This window comes from Abramis brama, assembly GCF_963993115.1.
Source record: "Abramis brama genome assembly, chromosome: 20".
NCBI classification, from domain to species: domain Eukaryota; kingdom Metazoa; phylum Chordata; class Actinopteri; order Cypriniformes; family Leuciscidae; genus Abramis; species Abramis brama.
The window spans coordinates 1,799,897-1,820,683 of NC_139982.1; the positions used below are offsets into that span (position 1 = coordinate 1,799,897).

Consider the following 20,787-nt stretch of genomic DNA (forward strand, 5'->3'; position numbering starts at 1 on the left):
AACCCACCCTTACAAATGGAAATAAAAAGTCTTTTTAATGAACAAATGACTGGCTTCTTTACATTATAAATTCTTTCTGTGGACCTCATTTATAAAATATAAAATACAGATTTGATCAGTGTTTGTATGCCACGATTCAGATTTATATAAAAAAAGGTATTTGATGTGGACAAGGGTGGGTGAGGAGGGAGACCCTGTACTCAGTCCTGAGTGAGACAGGAAGCCAGTGGAGTGATTTAAGGATGGGGGTGATATGGTCATATTTGCGGTCATATATGGTCATATAGCAGCACTTTTCTGAATGTACTGCAGCTTCTGGAGGCTTTTGTGAGGGATCCCGAAGCGCATTGCAGTAGTTCAGCTTGGAGGAGACAAAGGCGAGGACAAGCTTTTCCACATCTGCAAGAGTGAGTGTGGGACAGAGTTTGGCGATGTTCCTGAGGTGGAAGAAGGAGGTCTTGGACAGACGTTTGATGTGAGCCTCAAAGGTCAGACTAGAGTCCATTCTAACACCCACGTTGGTGGCTGATGTTGAAAGTGGAATATACTGTCCAGAGAAGGTAATGCTGGTAATGACAGATGTCCGGACCTGCTGTGGGGTGCCAAGTAGGATGGCTTCAGTCTTGGAGCTTTTCAGCTGCAGATGTGTTGCTTCATCCACACCTTTATCTTCTCCAGGCAGGTGGTCAAAATAGATGATGGCAGGGCAGCAGAGGGGGTTGATTGATTTTACTCCTGAGGTAGAGTTAGAGTTTCATCTTTCTGATGAGGTCCTCAACCTCTCGCTGTGAGATGTCAGAGAAACAGCAGAGAGGTTGGGAAGTCCCAGGCTGTGGGTCGACAGTCTGGACAGGCAGGGTGGAGGAGCTGGATAGGAGGGAGCGGATGGTGTCTACTTTTTTTTCCTGAAAAAATGATAAAGTTGTTGCACTTCTCCTCTGTGGCTTCTGAATGACAGTTTGCAGTTTGAGGATGTGATTTATAGTAGAGAAAAGTTTCTTAAAGTTGCCAGGGCTATTGTTGATGATATTGGAGTAGAACTGTGACTGTGCATCTCACAAGGACCTTGCTTAGGCCTTTGGATGCTCTCTGTAGGCTTGCCTTTGAACAGTCAGTTCTTAGACCCAAAAATTGCCAAACAATTGTCAAAATGTGTTATATTAGGCCTATTTTATGCATTTTATAATAAATCCAAAAGCAAAACATGCAAAAAGCACTATAAAAGGATGTGGTAATGGCAAATGAGCTAATGAGTGGTCCTCTGCTGCCATCTGCTGGCTATAGTGGTAATGTCATGCCATTTTCATGTTAAAGAGTTTGTTTTACACCAGGTGACAGAAATCCTTGACTAAAGCATGGCACATTTCCTGTGTTATCTCCATGAATGAAAATGAGAAATGTAGATCTTCTTTAAAGTTAATTTTACTGCTCAAAGGTAGTTTCTAAAAAATATTTTAACCACATATTGCCAATCTAGACATTTACAGTAATATAGGGTTTGTCTGTATTCTCAATATAATTAATGAATATTAGCTGCTGTCATTTAAACTGATTAGAAATTAATTACATTTTCAGGGACTGACTTGATGGGTTGTTTAGAACCTACTGTATTGTTAAGGCCTATCCTAGTATACAAACAATATATTAAATTATTATTTTATTTTTTATCATACCCTCATTAGACCCAAATATTGTAATCCTAGAATCGCCCCTGTCCCCTCCCTTCATCTCACAGGCCATCAGTAGCTAGTTTCCATCCAAAGTTGCAAATATAACTTGTGCGCAAAATTTTAATATTGCATAAAACATTTTCAAATAAAGCATCGTTTTCATCCAGTGAGTCAAAGAGAATAAAATCGTCACTTCCTGATAAACTTGCGATAAATATCACTAAGATAAGTCAGAATTGCCACTATATATAATAGTTTTCGTATATTATAAATGACTTGTGTCTTTAAGTGCACAGACGAAGCACAATAAACGTGTTATCTTGATTTCGGAGGCAGATGCTGCTGTTTGGGAACGCAGTCGTGTAAGACAGCTCTCAGGTAATTATACTGAACCACTTTGTTGACAGACTTTGCTGAGGTGTTTCAGAACAAGCATTTGAGATGCGGTGCAACAAAATCGCTCCACTGGTTAGTCCAGTTGCGCCGTCCCATAGCAAAGTCACATGTCTTTTTTGATGTGCATCGTGGAATTTATTCAGTAAATGTGTTTCCATTGTAGTTTAAACGCATGTTTTCTTATCGGATAAAAAATGTATCCAACTCAATTGAGGTTTTTTTTATGCACATTTTTAGATGATTTTATGCGCAGCTTGGCATTTCCATCCAGCATTTTTTTCAATGCGATATCCCAAAATGCGCATAAAAATAGGTGGATGGAAGCATAGCTAATATGATGATCAGACAAGTGGTTTCAGCTGTATTTCTATCTATTTTTGCACTGAAATCCAATTTTTCATAAATCACATATTTAAGTTATTTTTAATTATTTATTCATTTGTTTTAAATTGAGGGTATTTTATCTGTTAAATTTAAAATAATTTAATCAGAAAACTGCAATCATATAGAGTCAATGAGTGGCAGGCAACCTCTATAAGCTCACAAATGGTTTAACCCTGGTGCTCAGCAGCCAATGGGAACTCATCACACTCAGATGGATCAAAAGTATTGACGCCTGCGATCACGCGTTGTCACGCAGACAACACGTTGTTGACGCATTGTTCACATGTAGTTTACGTGTTAAAAATCACTTGATTTTGAGCTTCCTGGCTTTCCATACAAAATTAATCTGCTCCCGCCCCAAGTGTAAAGCCAAACGTGATTGGTTGTAGCGAGAATGTACTATGAATGTGCTACGCTTGGTGCAGTCCACTCATTTGTAAATTTGTCGGCACTTCCTGAATCCTGACATAAGAAGTGTTTCAAAATATACAAATAAGTGCGGAGATCAACAAATGCACAGAAAGCGATTCGCAAATGAATGCCAGTTGTGTTTATGACATAACACTTTTGTAAATATTCTTTTTTATTTACAAACATTTCATAGGGCCCGTGAAAAAAAAAAAAAAGAAGAATTTGGGAAAATAAAACATAATTTTATAGGGTGCTTTTAATACATTGGAATAATGAAACGTATGCAATTCAACATCAATGATAGACATGCTATTTGATTGCTAACATTTAATTTAACCATTTAAATGGAATCCAGAAAAAAAATCTAAGGAAAAAAAAAGTAATTAAAATCATCAATTCCAATTTTGAAGACATCAAAACCATGAGAACTTGAACTGAAATGAATGAATGGAAGAAAGTGTTGTACTAATGTTGACTTCCAGCCAAGAGCGGTTATCTTTATAGTGAACATAAATGTCTTCCCTGTTGTGCCTTATAAACGAGTGAAAGACTTATGGGGGAGGGGAAATTATTCTGATTCAAGATAACCAGAAACATGAATTTAACACAGTAAATAATGAAGTGCACCGATAAATCATTCATAAGAAATACTGCAATATTCCATGAAAAAAAAAATAATAATAAAAAAATAAATAAAAATAATATATATATATATGGGTGTTTCTGCAACTACGGGCACTTTTAAGTCCCAGGAGTGAAATTTTAGATTTATGATAAAATTTGTCATTTGATGTTTCATAAATATAAAAGTAGTGTCAATACACACCTTGACATAAAAAATGATGAATAAATAATATGATTTAATGTAAAATTATGAAGCATTTATAGGTCCAAACACCATTTTTGCTCATGTCCCACACCCGTGGTTTCAATGTTGAGATACTTAAAATTAGCTCATTCTTTTACAATATGACATTATTTCAAATGGAATTGTTTAATATACAGATTCATTTACAGCATCTTAAAATTCTTTGTATTATTTACTGATCATTTTTATGATTTTTTTAACTAAATGTGCCTGTCCCACACTTTTGAGTCCTTACCGCAACAATGAAAAAAAGCTTTTATTATGAAATTTTATCGAACACAAACAAGTCTAGTTTCTATGAAAACAGAAATTATCACATGAGCACATTGCTGACAGACTGGACCACCACACTACCTCACTCACAAGATACCAAAAAAATAAGGTAAACATCATCTTTTCTGCTCTAGTATTTATTGTGCGTCCTTACCATTCAGCTTAATAATTGTGTATTTATAACTACATTTTAAAAATAAATGTATATTACTGTTGAATTCACATATATTAAGATGTTAAGAGTCAAAACTAATGTGGTAGGCCTTGCTAGCTGCCAATTAGCTAAAATATTAGCAAAAATGTCATTTCCGCAACATGTCTTTACCGCAGCAAATTTGGGTGTTGCGGTAAAGACTTTTTGTTGCGGTAGAGACAAATTCAAGGTTTACTGTATATTAAATTACAAATATTTAGTATATTATTAGTACTTAAGTATATATTAGTATTTATATTAGTATATATATATAAACATGCCATTTTTTACATTAAAAATAAAATTTTGTCCTTACCGACACAAGATGTCATTACCGCAGCACTGCTCTATTTCCTTTTTTTTCACATTTTCATTTGCAAAAAAATATATTTTTACACTTAAGTTGAGATGATTAACACATTGAAATTGCAACATCTGTCATAAAAAGTTAATTATGTTATCTTTTGTGTGTATGGAAACAATTGACATCTAAGGTTACTGTAAATTTTTTACATGGCATAGAAAAAAACATGAAATTCCCTATTTTGTATACTATTTTTTTATATCAGTATTTACAAAACTGCATCAAATTTGAAAAAGCTATTTAAATATACAGGGCTGCCAACTCTCACGCATTGAGCGTGAGACTCACGCAGTTGACACTTTTCACACGCTCTCACGCCACACATCCATTTTCTCACGCACAGAAAAATTGTGGAGCAAAGAGGTACTTTTAATATTAAACTAATTCACAGCTCTTAGATTCCGTCAATTTTATTACGAAATTCAGACAAAAATACGTTTGGCACTTGTAAATGTGACGTGACAGATCGCTGAGCGCCTCAGTTCAAGTGCACGTGAACCGATCACCTGTTACTTTTTTATTTAAAGATGCAGTACAACTTACCGAAAGTAAACATAATATCGACCAATTAGTGTTTTTCAACCACGGAAAGAGGTCAATATAACAGCAGGAGAACAATTATGTCACATAACGTTACATTTACCTCAGGAAAGCCATTTAACGACCAATTAAATAGAAAAAATAGCTAGAGAGGAGATTTTGCTGAGCACTATATTACATATTTATTATATTTTTACTTATGTCATTAAATAATTGTTATTATAACAAAAACTGCATTATATTTAATTTAATATTATTTTTAACCTTTAATAATACCAGCAGATTGGGCCCTCTATGTTTACAGCATTAGGTGAGATTATTTTTTTAAATAAAATTTAAAATAAACATGTATCCAAAATAGTCAATATTGAATCAAAATCGGAATCAAATCACAAGAATGGAATTGAAATCTTGAAATTTTTGTCAAGCAATAATACAAACTGTATCCTATACCAGTCATTGTACAATGTAAACATTGTAACATGTTGTCACTAAACTTCATAAAATTCTATTTAGTTACCAAATGTTTTGACAATCACAATTACACTTATTGTGATGCAATATTTGTTTTTACATACCACCCCTCCCCCTCCCCCCCTCGCCAAAAAAAAAAAAAAAATCTCACTCCAAGCTAAACTCAAAAGTTGGCAGCCCTGATATATTACATTTTTTATAGAAATTACTAAAGAAAAATGTATAAAATGAACGTTATTGTAACATTGCGGTAAGGACACTTTTTAAGAAGATGACCCGAAAAACATAAAAAATAAACATGTTCCAGAGTAAAATCTTAACAAATACATTCTATTTTGTGTAAATCTTTATATGTATTACAGACTGTGATGGTTAAAATTGAAATTCATAGAGGTTTATTTTTTTAAATTAGGATAGTCCCCGTGCCCGTAGTTGCAGAAACACCCATATATATATATATAAAATTGACCATTTTGATTTCATGGTGCCTTGAAAGCACAACAGCACAACATGAAGCACAAGTTGAAGCCACTGACGACTCACACTCACAATGTTCCGCCTACTCCCAGCAGTCACATACACACACAGAGAGAGAGAGAGAGAGAGAGAGAGAGAGAGAGAGAGAGAGAGAGAGAGAGAGAGAGAGAGAGAGAGAGAGAGAGATCCAAGCAACCATTTTGTAATTAAAACAACATTAATCCAACATTAAATCAACTAAATAACACTAAATATTTAGAGAGCCGAGTATCCTTCCGTGGTTTTTGTCCTCTTCTCTGTCTGCTGTTGCTGGTCTCTGTCTTTCAGCTTGTTTTGGAGAAACAGGAAGTAGTGAAAAAAAGAAAGAAAAAAAAAACCCAAACCAAAACAAGGAAGTGCAGGCAGTGTGAGCAGCAGCAGAGGTCTGAGATCATCATGTGTTGGGTTACAGCTCTGTGAAAACAGGGCAGTCAGAAAGAATATAAGTAAAATTAACAAAACAAAGGGGGAAAGAGAAAAAATCAGCATTAGCATCCCAGCGGGTCATACGTGTGCAGCACAGAGACAAAGAAAACAGTGTCCACTCCAGAAAGACTGAGGTAAGACTGAGGATTCATGAAGAAAACAGAAGACAATAGCTTTCCTTCTCATGCTAAGAGCTGGAGAGAAAACCCGCTGAAGCTACATGTTAGGAGCGGGAAGCCTTTTGTGTAATCCTCTGTGTGAGGATCCGGAAGGTTGTTGAATGGTTGCGACTCCTGAACTTCCTCATTGTGTGTTTCAGCAAGACTGTACTGTCCTCAGGTTGATATAGGGGAAGTTGCTTTGGATAATAGCATCTGCTAAATGACTACAGCTAGGATCCTGGGACTTTAATACCTTGCCTAACAAAATACAAAGTGCTAACAGCTAGTGCACTGAATAAAAGTAGTTTCTTTATAAAAAATAAGTCTTGCTGACCACAAATGTTTGAGCAGGAGTGTATGCTACATGGCTAACCTGCGTTGTTGTTGTTTTTCTGAAGCCTGTCTGACAGGGTTAGTTCTGAGTTGACAAAACCTAACAGATCCTTGCAATTTAACATTCTCTCACTACATGCTATGAACTATCTCTATCAACTCGAGGCTTGATCCTGAGGTTATGATTGCCTCAGAAACATGTGCACATGAAGTGTGATGTTTACAGCGACAGCCAAACGTGTGAATAAGAGATAGATTCACATCTCTGCAGAAGTCAGTGCAAGTGAATTTAAAGAGTTTGTCATTTGTATAGGTCCACAACAACACGAATTTTCTTTTATGATAACATAATATTATTTTATTATAACATGATATTGATCATCTGTAAGGTTAATTTCTATATTTTTATAATTCATATAATGAATAATATACAATTATAATTAATTAAAAAGATTAGTAATTCATATTTTGATATTAATAAAAACTAATGACGATTTATTAAGGGTTTGTAGACAGATCTTAATTTGCATAAAAAGGTATGTTTTTTTGTCACACACCCAAAAGTATGTGCAAAGGTGACAAAAAAAAAAAACTCCTTTTAATGATAATGGAGAAAACAAAGTAGATATGTTACTAAAGTGATTGAACTGTAAGGTTACAGTGTTAGGATAGTACGGAAGCACTGAACTAAATCTGAAATACTGCCCACTAAAATCAGTCTGGTTCCTTTCAAGATTTTACAATGCAAAATGGCTAATGACATAAAATCCAAACCGTTGACCGCTCCAGACCCTAACCCTAACCCTAACCCTAACCCTAACCCTCGCTCTACGGCCAGTCTTTTTTGAGTCACTGTTGTCATCGGCCAATTTTCATTTGCTTTCAGCTTTTCAGTTTTTCAGTTTTATCTCCTTTAAAGAGAAATGAAAGGTAAAGGTTTGTTTTCCGAGACGGGACAATGACTGGATGGTCTTGTTTGCAATACACATTACTCTGTACTGTACATAACTTTGTGAGCTCATGGAAACCTGCGAAAACCCCACTCATGAGTACAAGTGGAAAACCTCCATATCAAACAGCTGCAAGAAGAAAGATGATGTGAAATGGCCCAAAGTCTTTCCTAGCATATTTATGTTAGCAAACTAATTACAATACATTATAGCTATACACTTGTAGTTGACTGAACCATCCACACATTACTGTTATGCCGAGCTCACACTGCATGATTTCCGGCCTGATTTTCAATCGCAGACAAATGCCCGAAATCAGAGGGAAATCGGTGTTCGTTCGCACGAGTGACGATCACGCAGTGTGAATTATCAAAGACGCGATCTGAGAGAATTGCCGACGCCTGTGAGATATTTGGCGTGCTCTTTATCTGGACCTGAAGCGATTCACAATCCTGCGGTGTGAAAGTGTTCTGACTGAAAACTACACCTGCGATGACCTAAAGCCAACGAGCAAGATACAGGGCAGCGGGAGGAGGGATAGACCAGAAGATCAGTATTTTAATAGATATGCACAATTATATCAAACAGAAACAAAGCACAAACATTCGCTTGACCAGCGCCGCAACAGCAGAACATTGCAGAATTATTCATTTACCCCCAACTCTCTTTGCAGAACACAATCCTCACAATCTCCCCGCGTCTCCCCAACCATTCCCTCCTGCATAATCTGTTTTCTTCTTTGTCCTTTTCAGCGCACAGACAATTTGGATCGCAAGCTATCATTTTTAATAACAATTCCAGTCTCACACACGCTTGATCTTGATCCAGACAGAGTTGTCGGCGATTCTTCCTCCTGTAAAGTCACGCAGTGTGAAACCTCCTGTCACCGATCTACCGTTCAGTGTGAACACAACAGCGACTAAATATCGCCCCAGATAGTCGTGCAGAAGAGAACAGTGACCTGACGAGTTTGAAAATGGTGCAGTGTAAACATGGCATTAATGCCAGTCATTTAAATGCAGTTGTCCTTTACCCATTTTAGGCTTCCACCCAGAAACTCCCTACCGTCGCGTTAGCGTCTCCCGCTGACGGTCATGGACGCCTCCGGAGGGATCAGGAGCTGTCTGAAGGAGGAGGACCTGCCGCAGATGGACGGCACATGCGATGCGTGTGAGCCGGACGAGCCTCAGCCGGCGGTGTGGGTTTGCACTCGCTGCCGCTTCGCCTTCTGCAGCAGCCATGCGGACCAGCACTCCCTGAGCACTGGGCACCCGCTGCAGGCGTACTGCACCCCCGCGCCCGCGCCGGAGTGTGTGTGCCCGCCGGCCGACAGCGCAGCGCAGGGAGCCTCCGCACCGCACGAGAGCCACAGCGGAGCAGCGAAGAGAGAAACTGTGACAGTGGAGAGGCTGAAGTGTAAAGAACATGATCAGGAGGGGTCGCTCTACTGTAAGCAGGACCAGCGGGTCATCTGTGTGGTGTGTGCGGTGCAGGGCGATCACAGAGAACACGAGATCATCACGCTCAGAGAGGCCTACCTGTGGCAGAAGGTCAGTGAACACACACACACTCTCACACACTCTCACACACACACACACACACACACACACACACACACACACACACACACACACACACACACACTTAACCCTAACCCTAAACTTACCCATTACAGAAAACTTTATGCATTTTTACATTTTTAATAAAACACTGTTTAGTATGTTTTTAAAGCCATTTGAAATACGAGGACTCAGGAAATGTTCTCATAAATCACGTTCACGTTGTAATACCAGTGTAATACCAGTGTAATACCAGTGCAATACCAGTGTAATACCCATGTCATTATACAAATTTATGTCATCATAAATCACAAAAACAAACACACACACTCACACACACACACTCACCACACACACACACACACACACACACAACACTGGTTATAATTCTGTCATTTAGGACACATAGGGATAGATCACCAAATGTAAGTTCCAAAACTCTACATTCAGACTGTCAGTCCGGCCAGCAGAGGGAGCCGGATGCCCTCAGAGGAGCAGTGGACAGCAGTGTCGACATGTTCATGGTTTGTTTGTGTTTCAGAGCCGAGAAGGCATCGACTTGCTGGAGCGCACGCAGGAAATATCAGACAGGATCAAGAACAAGTGGATAAGCCCAGACGTGAGTCACGCTCATCACAATATTGCCTTAACCCCTTAACTGCCCCACCAAGAAAAAGGCATTTGAAAAAAATTTTTTTTGCATTTCTTATCTACTTATGTCGCTAGTAACCACAATCACTGTCTTTTTTTTCAACACATCCCATCATTTTAAAAATATCGGCCTCTACCAAATGGTCGAGATGGCACTTAAAGGTAAAATAAATTGTATACACATTTTCATATGAACTATGAAAATATGAACTATAATACTAATTTATTTAAAAACATAATCAAAATAAAATATTTTTGTATATTGAATCTTCTTTATTTATTGAAGTGTGCGATTAAATATTTCAGGTTTTCATTTTAACACAGGAAATTATGTTTTCTTGTTTTTTAACAATAAACAAAAATAAATAACACAAATAACTAAAAGACATTACATTCTTTCTGCATTCAAAAACTAAAAAAAAAACTAAAAAAAAAATAGCAAAAGATAGTAATATAATGACATTTTAGGCTTTTATGTTTCAAGATCATAATTTATGATCAAAACCTTTTCTAATCTTACAAAACACATATTGTCAGAAAGGTCTGAGTCTCAAGGTTCCATATTTTGTGACAGAAGTGATATTTGGACAGAAATGTATTAATTTGTTATGGCAGAATGCATAAAGTTAAAATCAATGGAATGTATGTCACCCGGTGGCTATTTTTGGTAATACGCCTAAACAAAATCTTCAATTCAATTCAATTCAATTCAGTTCAATTCAATTCAAATCTTCAACTTAAATTTTTGTGATGTCAACTTCAAATTTGTAACACAACTTGGTTAGATATATGGTTAGATATATATTGATTTTATAGTAATTTTATAGTAAAAAATATTTAGTAAAATATGTATTTTATATAAAAGAAAAAATATTAAGTACAGTATATTTTAATTAACTGTAAATTTAAACTTCCATTTACTTTTTCATACTTTAATTTTTTGAAGTGCTTTTACCTCAGCAATAATCTGCTGAGTGTTTTCTTTAAAACAAGACCAGACTTAGGTCTATCTTCCAAAGCATTCTTGAATTAGAACCAAATTTAATAGTGCATTTTAATGTCCATTCTCAAAAAAGGGGGTGAGCGTTAACTGTTGAGCATGATTTGAAAATTATTAAAAACATACTAAAGTTTTTTCATGGCACCAAGTAACATCATTTTGTAAAGTCAGGGCTCTTACAGTGTAATATGTCAAAAAAATATGCTTACCTTGCAAAATTTCACCAAAAACAGTTCACATGGCAGGAGGGATTTTTTTGTTTCTGAAATCCATGTTTCTGAAATGTTGTGACAAGTGCTGTTGATTGACGCTGTGACATCTAGTGGATATTTTTGGCATAACATACCTCAACCAGATGGTAGAGATGGCTCAATCAGAGTTAAGTTGGGTACTCATCTCAATAAAATATAGAAACACAAAATGTGGTCAAGCAGGCACTTCCACACATGCTGCACACAAGGAAATATTGAGCAAAAAAATATAGATGTGTCATGAAATACGACTTATTTATGCATCTCTTTAGTCCAAATGAGTTCCATCATTAAAAGAGCATTTCAGAGACTCTGACTTAGATGCCTCTGGACTGCCGTCGTGTGTAACCTCTAGGCGCCTAGCCTATGTTTGATGGACACCACGTCCAAAAGCCAGTGTTCTCCTCCTGCTCACAGGCACTGTATGTGAAATATAGGTACAAGATAAGTGCTTATAATTACAATTATACAATTATAATTGCATTTAATTGATAATAACTTAACCATGGTAAAAACCCAAAAATCAAGAAAAACTACATTGGACATGATAATCATGTGGTCTTGCGCATCCAGTCACTTCGCTTCTGAAACACTCCTGGTGTGTGTTGGCACCGCCTGGAGGACAGACACGCCGCAGACGTGTGCAGTGCAAATATGGGGTCAGTATGAATGGCGAAAGTAGCAGTATTTCATAATCGAAGAATAATATGGAGCCAATGTGTCAATAATAAAGTTGGGCTAATACGATCAAATCTTCTGGATCAGGTAAAGACACTAGCTGCTGGATTTTCAACCAAACGATAGGCCGTTATAGTAATAGTCTTGAGGTCAATGTATGACCTTTCTGTATCAGGAACAGAAAGCATGTTTCATAACTGAAAAATATGACAGGTGAATGCAGTACAACCAACTGCAGCTACTGGAGGTAGAAGAAGGGAAAGCAAATGATATGGACAGAGATATTTAGGAAAAGGCTTTATCTCTAAATCTCAGTACCTCGGCTGCTGTGTTTTGAACAAACTGCAGTGTGTTTATGGAGACTTCATCCAGCCAGATGTAAATATAATTATCTAGTCTTGTGGTTATGAATGCATGAACAAGCTTGTCTGAATCAGGAACAGGCAGTTTCATAACTGAACAATATTCCTTGGGAGAAAGCATTATTTTTCAATCCTGTAGTTGTCTTTGCACTCCAAATAGTAATTAGACTTGTTACTACAACAAATTGAACAAAGTTTACTCCCATAAATCAGTATACTGTGTAGCAAACCTCTCCTGCTTGGCTGCTCATAGATGGGTGTGGAAGAGCTGGAGCAGTTTGTGAACGATCAGTTTGACGAGCTGCACCGGCTGGTTCGGCTGGAGGAGTGGCGTGTCCTACACCTGGTGGATCTGAAGGAGGCTTTCCTCACTGCCCAGGCCGCCGAGAAGATCTCTGAGATCAGCGTCCACACGGAGAAGCTTCAGGAGGAAATGGACTCCATCACACAGCAGCTGAGCGACCTGGATCAGATGGAGCAGGACGGGGTCGCGCCAATGTCCCTCGCCCCGCTGTTGGCCAGCGGACCGGCACCGGCACCCGAAGCTCTGCTGGAGCCCAGACCACTGGTTAGTCAAGCTTCTCACATCACACGTGATTACAGAGAAGCTTCACTGAAAGAAAAAACACAGTAATAATGCATGAAGAGGTTTGGGATGGTTAAAGGAGAAGTTCACTTTAAAATGAAAATTCTGTCATCATTTACTCACCCTCATGTTGTTTCAAACCTGTATGAATTTCTTTCTTCTGCTGAACAGAAAGGAAGATATTTAGAAGAATATCAGTAACCAGACAGTTTTTGGGTCCCATTGACTTCCATAGTAGGAAAAAAATATACTATGGAAGTCAATGGGACCCAAAAACTGTCTGGTTACTGACATTCTTCTGAATATCTTCCTTTCTGTTCAGCAGAAGAAAGAAATTCATACAGGTTTGAAACAACATGAGGGTGAGTAAATGATGACAGAATTTTCATTTTAAAGTGAACTTCTCTTTTAACTAAGATAAGTAAATTTATAATACTTTTACACATTTGGCATATGCTTTTATTCAAAGCAACTTACATTGCAATCAAGGTATGAGCTACAGGAACGCAAGAACAAATCACATTTCAGATATGGAATCGCAGCAGACATATTTGACACTCAATGTATTGTAATGTTAAAGGACATTGATCAAACTGTGAAAGCAATAATTTATTGCCTATAAGGTCCATCCCATATTGCTTGATGAGGTGGTCAAAGAGGTTTGTTTTGCTGTCTAACTGGTGGTTGTTTTAGTCACTAAGTCCTTAAGATCGAGGACTAGGTGAAGGCATAGACCATTTCAGCTTTCTGTTTCTACCATGCATTCATTAGCCGCGTTTCAGGAACTTTCGGGGTTGGGACTTGGGCACTGAACATGCTGATTGGTTGAGTTCATGCCGCATATTGATTGGTTGACTCCACGCAGCATTTCATTTCAACCACCATTTTTAAAAATCTGTTGCGGTGCGTGCAGTCCCACATCACCGGACTAATTTGCCTAATCTTCACGGTACTTTAGACTGTGGTGGAAATGCAGAAAGCAACAGGTCTTGGGGAAAAAGTTCCTGGGACAAATTGTTCCTGGTAATTCCGGTGGAAACGTGGCTATCGACTGCTGTTGTTACTCACCTGTTCATCTACAGCTATCTGCAGTTAAGATCGCAGCATTTGGGCTTCTAACATCCTTCTGCGCTTCCTGACAAATATTTAAGTCAGTGGCAGATTATCCTGCACAACCAGTTACTCCTGAAACCTGGCACTGTGGGACTAAGATATAATGTTGGCTCAAGTAGAGATTCATGGAGTCCTGGAGATTCATTGTCCTGCAGAGTTTAATCAAACACATCTGCCTGCGTTTGTAAGTCAGTTTTCATAAAAGCATCTGCTGAATGGATAAATGTAAGTGTAGCAAGCAACCGACGGTAACACTCTCTCCAGAAACCACTGGTTGAAATAAAGAAGCCCTTGGGAAAGCAAAGTTTTAGATAAGGGCTGACATGTTCTATCCCAGGATGGGCTTGACCTAAAGCTTCTGTATGGAGATATACTGTAGGACAACTATAACACATTACTATATTATTACATACTTTAGAAACAGTTGTTGAAAACTTTTTCTTCGTCGAAGCAAGAGACCAGGAGACGTTGGGGATCACGTTCAAACAAAGTTATTCTTAATTGAGGACTTCGCGTTGACGCGGCTGCAGTTCTTCCCAAATCAGTCTGACTAACGTAACTTTACATGGTTTCTTTATAGGCATTTTAGTGGGCTGTCCCTAAAGGTGCTGAACTTATACACAGCCTTTAGGGATGACTACTGCTAAAGACAATAGAGGCAATTACCCCCAACTGAGCTCCCCAAATGGTATAAACACAAATGGTCACGAGAACTAAGACTAGTAACATTCACACACAGTTCAACTCTTAGTTGGAAGATCAAAGGCTAACAAAACCCCTGACTATTACAATGTTTAGACAGCTGACTTAAAGCTAACTTCTGATCAGTAAATTGATGCCATCATGTTCACCTTGAATGCCCAATACAGTGTAATTCACCTTAGTTTTTCATGTGATGTTATGTAAGGAAGTAAGATCAGCAGATCTTAAACATATTCTTAAATTTGGATCCTTCAGTCCCCCGTTTGAGAGTTCTTAAAAACTCTCACAAAATACAAATTTAAACACATAAAGTTAATTCTTGTAACTGGTGTAAGTTACAGGCACATCGCATATGTTCATTCTTGTAACTTGTGTAAGTTACAGGCACATATAACTTGCTCTGTGTTGTTCATCTGTAATTGCATGTTGACACAGAAACAAACATGCACTTAGGGTCCGTGAAATCTTACGGGTGTGCTGGACGTGAGTCATTTGCTGGTTGACACACTTGATACTAACAGGTTTCCGAACCATGAAAAGTTATCTTCAGTCATATTAACCAGGTGCAGCACTCAGATAATGGTGCAGGCTTGTAGTCTTGATCATATCGATGGATGACTGAAGGTTTTGTATTTCTGCGTTGTGTATTTTTTTTTTTCTTCTTTTTCTTTTGTGATTGGCTCGTTCAGCAGTGGGTGTAGTTGTCTTCTTGAGGTTGTGGCTTCATATGCAGGTGAGACGTCGTTGCATATGGATTTTTGGAACAGCCATCAAGTGTTTATCTGCACAGAGGAAGAAAGAAAACAAAAGACGACAGAGCAGTATTTGTCCAAACACTAGGGTTGTAGCAGTATTTGTTTAAACACTAGGGTTGTAGCGTCTGCTGCGGTTGTTTCATTCTTTCCCTATTTCTTAATTGATTTGACACCTATGGACCAGTGAGGTGGGGATAAGAGGGGGGATGAGGAAATCTTCACCACATGGCTGACCCCCGAGGCCTGTTGCACATCGGTTCTTCCATTGGCTCCGCCCTGGTCTGTGTGTCCTATTCTGTCCCTGTGATGTGCACACTGTACAGTGTGTGAGAAAAATTGGCACATTTCCATTCTCCAGTGAAACATCAGTCCTAATAAACATCATTAACAGAGGATGGTTGTCTAACTGCAATATTCTGTGGTATAACATTTTAAGGCTGTGAGTATACTGAATGTCCCCCAAACAAAGGCTGTGACAGTCAGTAAGTCTTTCATCTTTGTTGTGAGTTACTGGGGAGATTAAGCAATCACAGCCTAAATGGTTAACACCTCAAAAAGCTTACCCACGAGTCCAATGACGAGGGGAGGGGTTGCTTCAAAGTAGCAAACAAATGTAGTAAAATCTGCATAACATTGTTAACTTGTCTTAAGTTATTTTTGTTTTTTCTACATTCTTTTCCAAAATGTCCGTGCTTGCCACAGTAAGAACAACTGGCTTCTCTAGGACTTTTGCGTTTCTTTGGCTTCTCTGAGTTGACCTTAACAGAAACTGCTGCAATTCTTACTCTCTCTTTGACATCAGAATCTCTTTCCCAAATAGCTAAACTTTCTAGGTTACTTCTGAGAGTTCTTTTAGCCCACGTAATATCTAGGAATGGCAAGGCTGTTCTGTACTCAGCTACAAGACCATCTGCCCAAATTCGGATTAGAGCTCCTTTGTCAGCTAACACACTTTCGGAATCATCCACTATTCCACTGTACGTTACCGCTACCTGACAGAACCTCTCAGTATATTCACTCACAGTTTCTTCTTTCTCTTGTACACAGCTAGTAACTCTTGACCAATCGATTTTCGGTCCTAAGATATTCTTTAGGATTTTCAAAACACCTTCTCTCAAATCGCCTTTACTGACATATTGCAGTTCGGAAGTAACAGCAGACTCAAAATTGTTGAATTCAGATTCAGTTAGAATTTGTGACATCAGCTGTGTGACTTCTGGCAACGACATGTCATAGAGATGCATTTTGCTGAACAATGCTCTTCTAAATTCAGAAAAATTTGTACGTGCTGAGGGTAAACTCTGGGAGAGTCTATCTATATCCTTAGGACCTAAAGATGTTTTGGCAACCGTTTGTATTTGGACAACAGAAGAGTTCGGAGTAACACTTTCAGTTCCCTGAGATCTTCTCCTAGCCCCACAAACCTGCACTGAATCTACAGGCTGATCAGTTACTGATTGGATGGCTACATTTGTTTCAACGAAAGCTTTTAAGTCAGGATAATTGTTATCAGGCTGACTAACTTCTTCCACATCAGTTTTTTCTGCATCTTTGTTGCGGTTTACTTTCTTAGTCAACGAAGATATTCTAGCACGGAGCTCTTTGATCTGTTTCTCTAGCTCAGAGTTGCGCTTAGACTGTTCTGTAGCTAGGGTTAAACCGAATTCTCTGTGACAGAAGATAATGCCTTTGACACTGTTCTTGCGAATACTTTCTCCTAGTACCTTCTTACAATCTTCGATTGACCAAACTCTGCCTGGATCAATGCTAAATTTCTTTGTTAAATTCAATCTGACTTTCTCAGTCACGATTGAGTCCATGTGCTCTGATAACAAAGACTTGAATTCACTATCTGTCCAAAAAGGTGTAATCTGTCTAGTACTTTTCCTAAACATTTTGTGAATTTCTGTTACCACAAACAAAACACTAAAAAAAAACTTCTCTCTACTGTCTTGCAAACAGAGGGTACAATCTTATTAGCACATGAGGCTAAATCTAATTCTAAAGCTAATTCTCTAGCTCACAGATAGGTCTTCTCTAGCAAGAGCATACACACAATATTAACATGTAACTGTTAATCTTCCCTGTCAACAACAGAGGGTAAATTTCATCTCTAAAAGAAAAACTTTTTAGAGGCTCATCTTTAGTTAACCAAACTCTACAGCTGTTTAACTACTTCTCTGAACGGCGCAGAGGAAAACATTTGTACTGGTCTGCATTGGTTCTTTGAATGGAGTGTAAACTCACCGAATCGTTGGTTGTACAGAAAAATTTCGTCTGGAACTCAGTCAGCTTTGTTGAGATCTTTGAGCTTGAAGTTTCAAGATTCAGTCTGGAACTCAGTCAGCTTTGTTGAAATCTTTGAGCTTGAAGTTTTCAATCTGGAGGAAGCTGGAAAGATTCAGTCTGGCAATCTTTGTCAAATCTTTTGTTGAGCTTGAAGTTTCAAGATTCAGTTCATTGAGCTTAAAATTCTTTGAGTTTCCTTCTCCATCCGGGTCACGGCACCAAATTGTTGAAAACTTTTTTCTTCGTCGAAGCAAGAGACCAGGAGACGTTGGGGATCACGTTCAAACAAAGTTATTCTTTATTGAGGACTTCGCGTTGACGCGGCTGCAGTTCTTCCCAAATCAGTCTGACTAACGTAACTTTACATGGTTTCTTTATAGGCATTTTAGTGGGCTGTCCCTAAAGGTGCTGAACTTATACACAGCCTTTAGGGATGACTACTGCTAAAGACAATAGAGGCAATTACCCCCAACTGAGCTCCCCAAATGGTATAAACACAAATGGTCACGAGAACTAAGACTAGTAACATTCACACACAGTTCAACTCTTAGTTGGAAGATCAAAGGCTAACAAAACCCCTGACTATTACAATGTTTAGACAGCTGACTTAAAGCTAACTTCTGATCAGTAAATTGATGCCATCATGTTCACCTTGAATGCCCAATACAGTGTAATTCACCTTAGTTTTTCATGTGATGTTATGTAAGGAAGTAAGATCAGCAGATCTTAAACATATTCTTAAATTTGGATCCTTCACAGTCAAGACATCATATATATATATATATATATATATATATATATATATATATATATATATATATATATATAGATTATTGAAGGCAGGGAAAGGCAGCTCTACTAGTCTCACAGCCACTGACAGTCGGGATGTATGATATAGCAGAAGAACAGTGATTTCAAATGAATAACTTCTGTTCTTTACTCTGTTTTTCAGATTCCTGATTTGAGACTAAGGTAAGGGATTTTAAAGTATCTTTTGTTTCAGTAACTGCCAGATACTCTTTGTATTGTAAATAGCCATGTTTTGTTGACAATATACCAATAGCTGAACATTATTGGGTTGCATATTAACTGATTGACGAAAGATACAGTGGATGTGGCCGGGGCTGGATGCAGGCTTTTAGAAATTCTGAGGTCCCAAATTTTAGTCTCTCAAATGATGTACTCAGAACTTCCCCTCCAGATCCTGGGGAACACCAGAGATACTTCCCATTCCAGAGAAGAGGATTTTGGCAGGGAGTCAGAACGGCTTGCCAACAGAGGAGACACAGGCAGTGTCTATAAGACTGCATACTGTTATCTCATCAGAGTCCACAGCACTGACAATCCGATAAGTCAGTCCCAGTTCTCCACATGAATCCACAACTTGTATAATACCGGCTTCATGCGGGGATGTGGCGCCACAAATCAACATCTAGATTAAACTGTGCCCTGTGTCACTATTACTTCTCTATATTTAATTGGGATTTTGTGACCTCCAAGTTTTAAATTTCTGTGCCGGTGTCTGTATTTTGTCAATGTTTGAATGTAAAAGTATAATTCATGAGTCTTCCTTCCTCTTACAGAGCAGCCAATCAAAGGAGGGATGCGGAAGATCCTTCAGGAGATGAAGAGAGAGGAGATGCACATATTGGACATACACCCTAAAACTAATGGCCATTCCGTCGCCTTCTCTGGCTTTCTCCCGTCATACCAAACTTATCGGGATGAAAAACTATGACTATCGCTGAATGCAACTGTGCTGATCATATTTCTTTAGTTTTAAACGCTCATCTCAAAATTGTTTTGTCTTGAACCAATTTCTTTCTTTCTATCAAAGTTAATAAAACAAAATGGAAATGCTGGAAAGGCAGGAAGGAAGCAGAAACACTACATTCTACAAGACAGATTTGTATTTTGTCATTTGAATTTTTTTAAAGAAAAAAAAACTCTTTTGATAGAATGCTTTTATCCTTTTTTTTAATAATTATTCATATTCCACACTGGTTTGATAGTTTGATTCATGAAATGCGGTCTTTTACCTTCACATCATCATGCTATACTTTGATTCTATTCGAGCTTAAACGTAGAGGATATTTGGTCTAGCTGTTCATTGTTTGATGCATTGTTTCTAGTCCATTTGTTGGCTACCTTTTCTTTATCAGAATGAAGTGTACATTTTCCTGGGTCACTGATTCCCAGTATACCAAATATATTACAACCCTGATCGTAACCTGCTGGAAAAACCATTTCTTGTGTTTGGATATCAGTATGTTGGGTCTGGAATCGCATTGTGTACATTTTCCTCACCAGTTTTAAATATATATTTTGCTTTTTTCAGTTCTCTTAGCATTTTTTTCTGTATTAGTAGATCTCTCTTTGATAACTAAACAATGCTTTGCTTTGGGAAAACATGAGGTTGTATATTTGATAATGGTCAGTTGGGGAAAGTTACTTTTATAAGTTATAAATTCCTGAATACTGCGTTACTTCCTAAAAGTTTTAGTTACTTTAAAAAAATTTAATTTCTAGTTTTTTTAATTTCGTTGCTTTTTATGGAAAGTAATGCACTATGTTACTTTTGCATTACGTTTTCTCACCTTGGCTTGTTTGTATTTTAATAAGAAAAAAAGTTGTATTTTTGGCAGCAAATGTAAAGGCCCGTTCACACCAAAGGGGAAATGAATAATCCTCAGACTGAAGGAAACGCAAATTTACATTTACATTTATGCATTTGGCAGACGCTTTTATCCAAAGCGATTTACATTGTATTTCAAGGTACACATTTACATTCGTAGCAGTTCTTATTTTCCCTGGGAATCGAAGTTTAACACTCTTACTTTAGCAATAATATTAATAAAAACTTGTACTCAAATGTAAAGTCA

At 37.8% G+C, this 20,787-nt stretch overlaps 1 protein-coding gene across 2 annotated transcripts; it reads left to right on the plus strand.

The window, feature by feature from the left end:
* Window positions 1–6,143: 6,143 nt before the first annotated feature.
* Window positions 6,144–20,787, plus strand: trim44 (tripartite motif containing 44). Of its 2 annotated transcripts, none has more exons than XM_084094836.1 (6): window positions 6,144–6,649; window positions 9,002–9,509; window positions 10,060–10,137; window positions 12,714–13,028; window positions 18,858–18,877; window positions 19,489–20,787. In XM_084094836.1, the coding sequence occupies exons 2-6, from the start codon at window positions 9,054–9,056 to the stop codon at window positions 19,568–19,570; spliced, it is 951 nt and encodes a 316-aa protein (XP_083950962.1). In that variant the 5' UTR covers window positions 6,144–6,649; window positions 9,002–9,053; the 3' UTR covers window positions 19,571–20,787. The 2 variants fall into 2 exon arrangements, with proteins under 2 accessions (XP_083950962.1, XP_083950961.1); XM_084094835.1 differs by having other exon boundaries at window positions 6,190–6,649; window positions 19,107–20,242.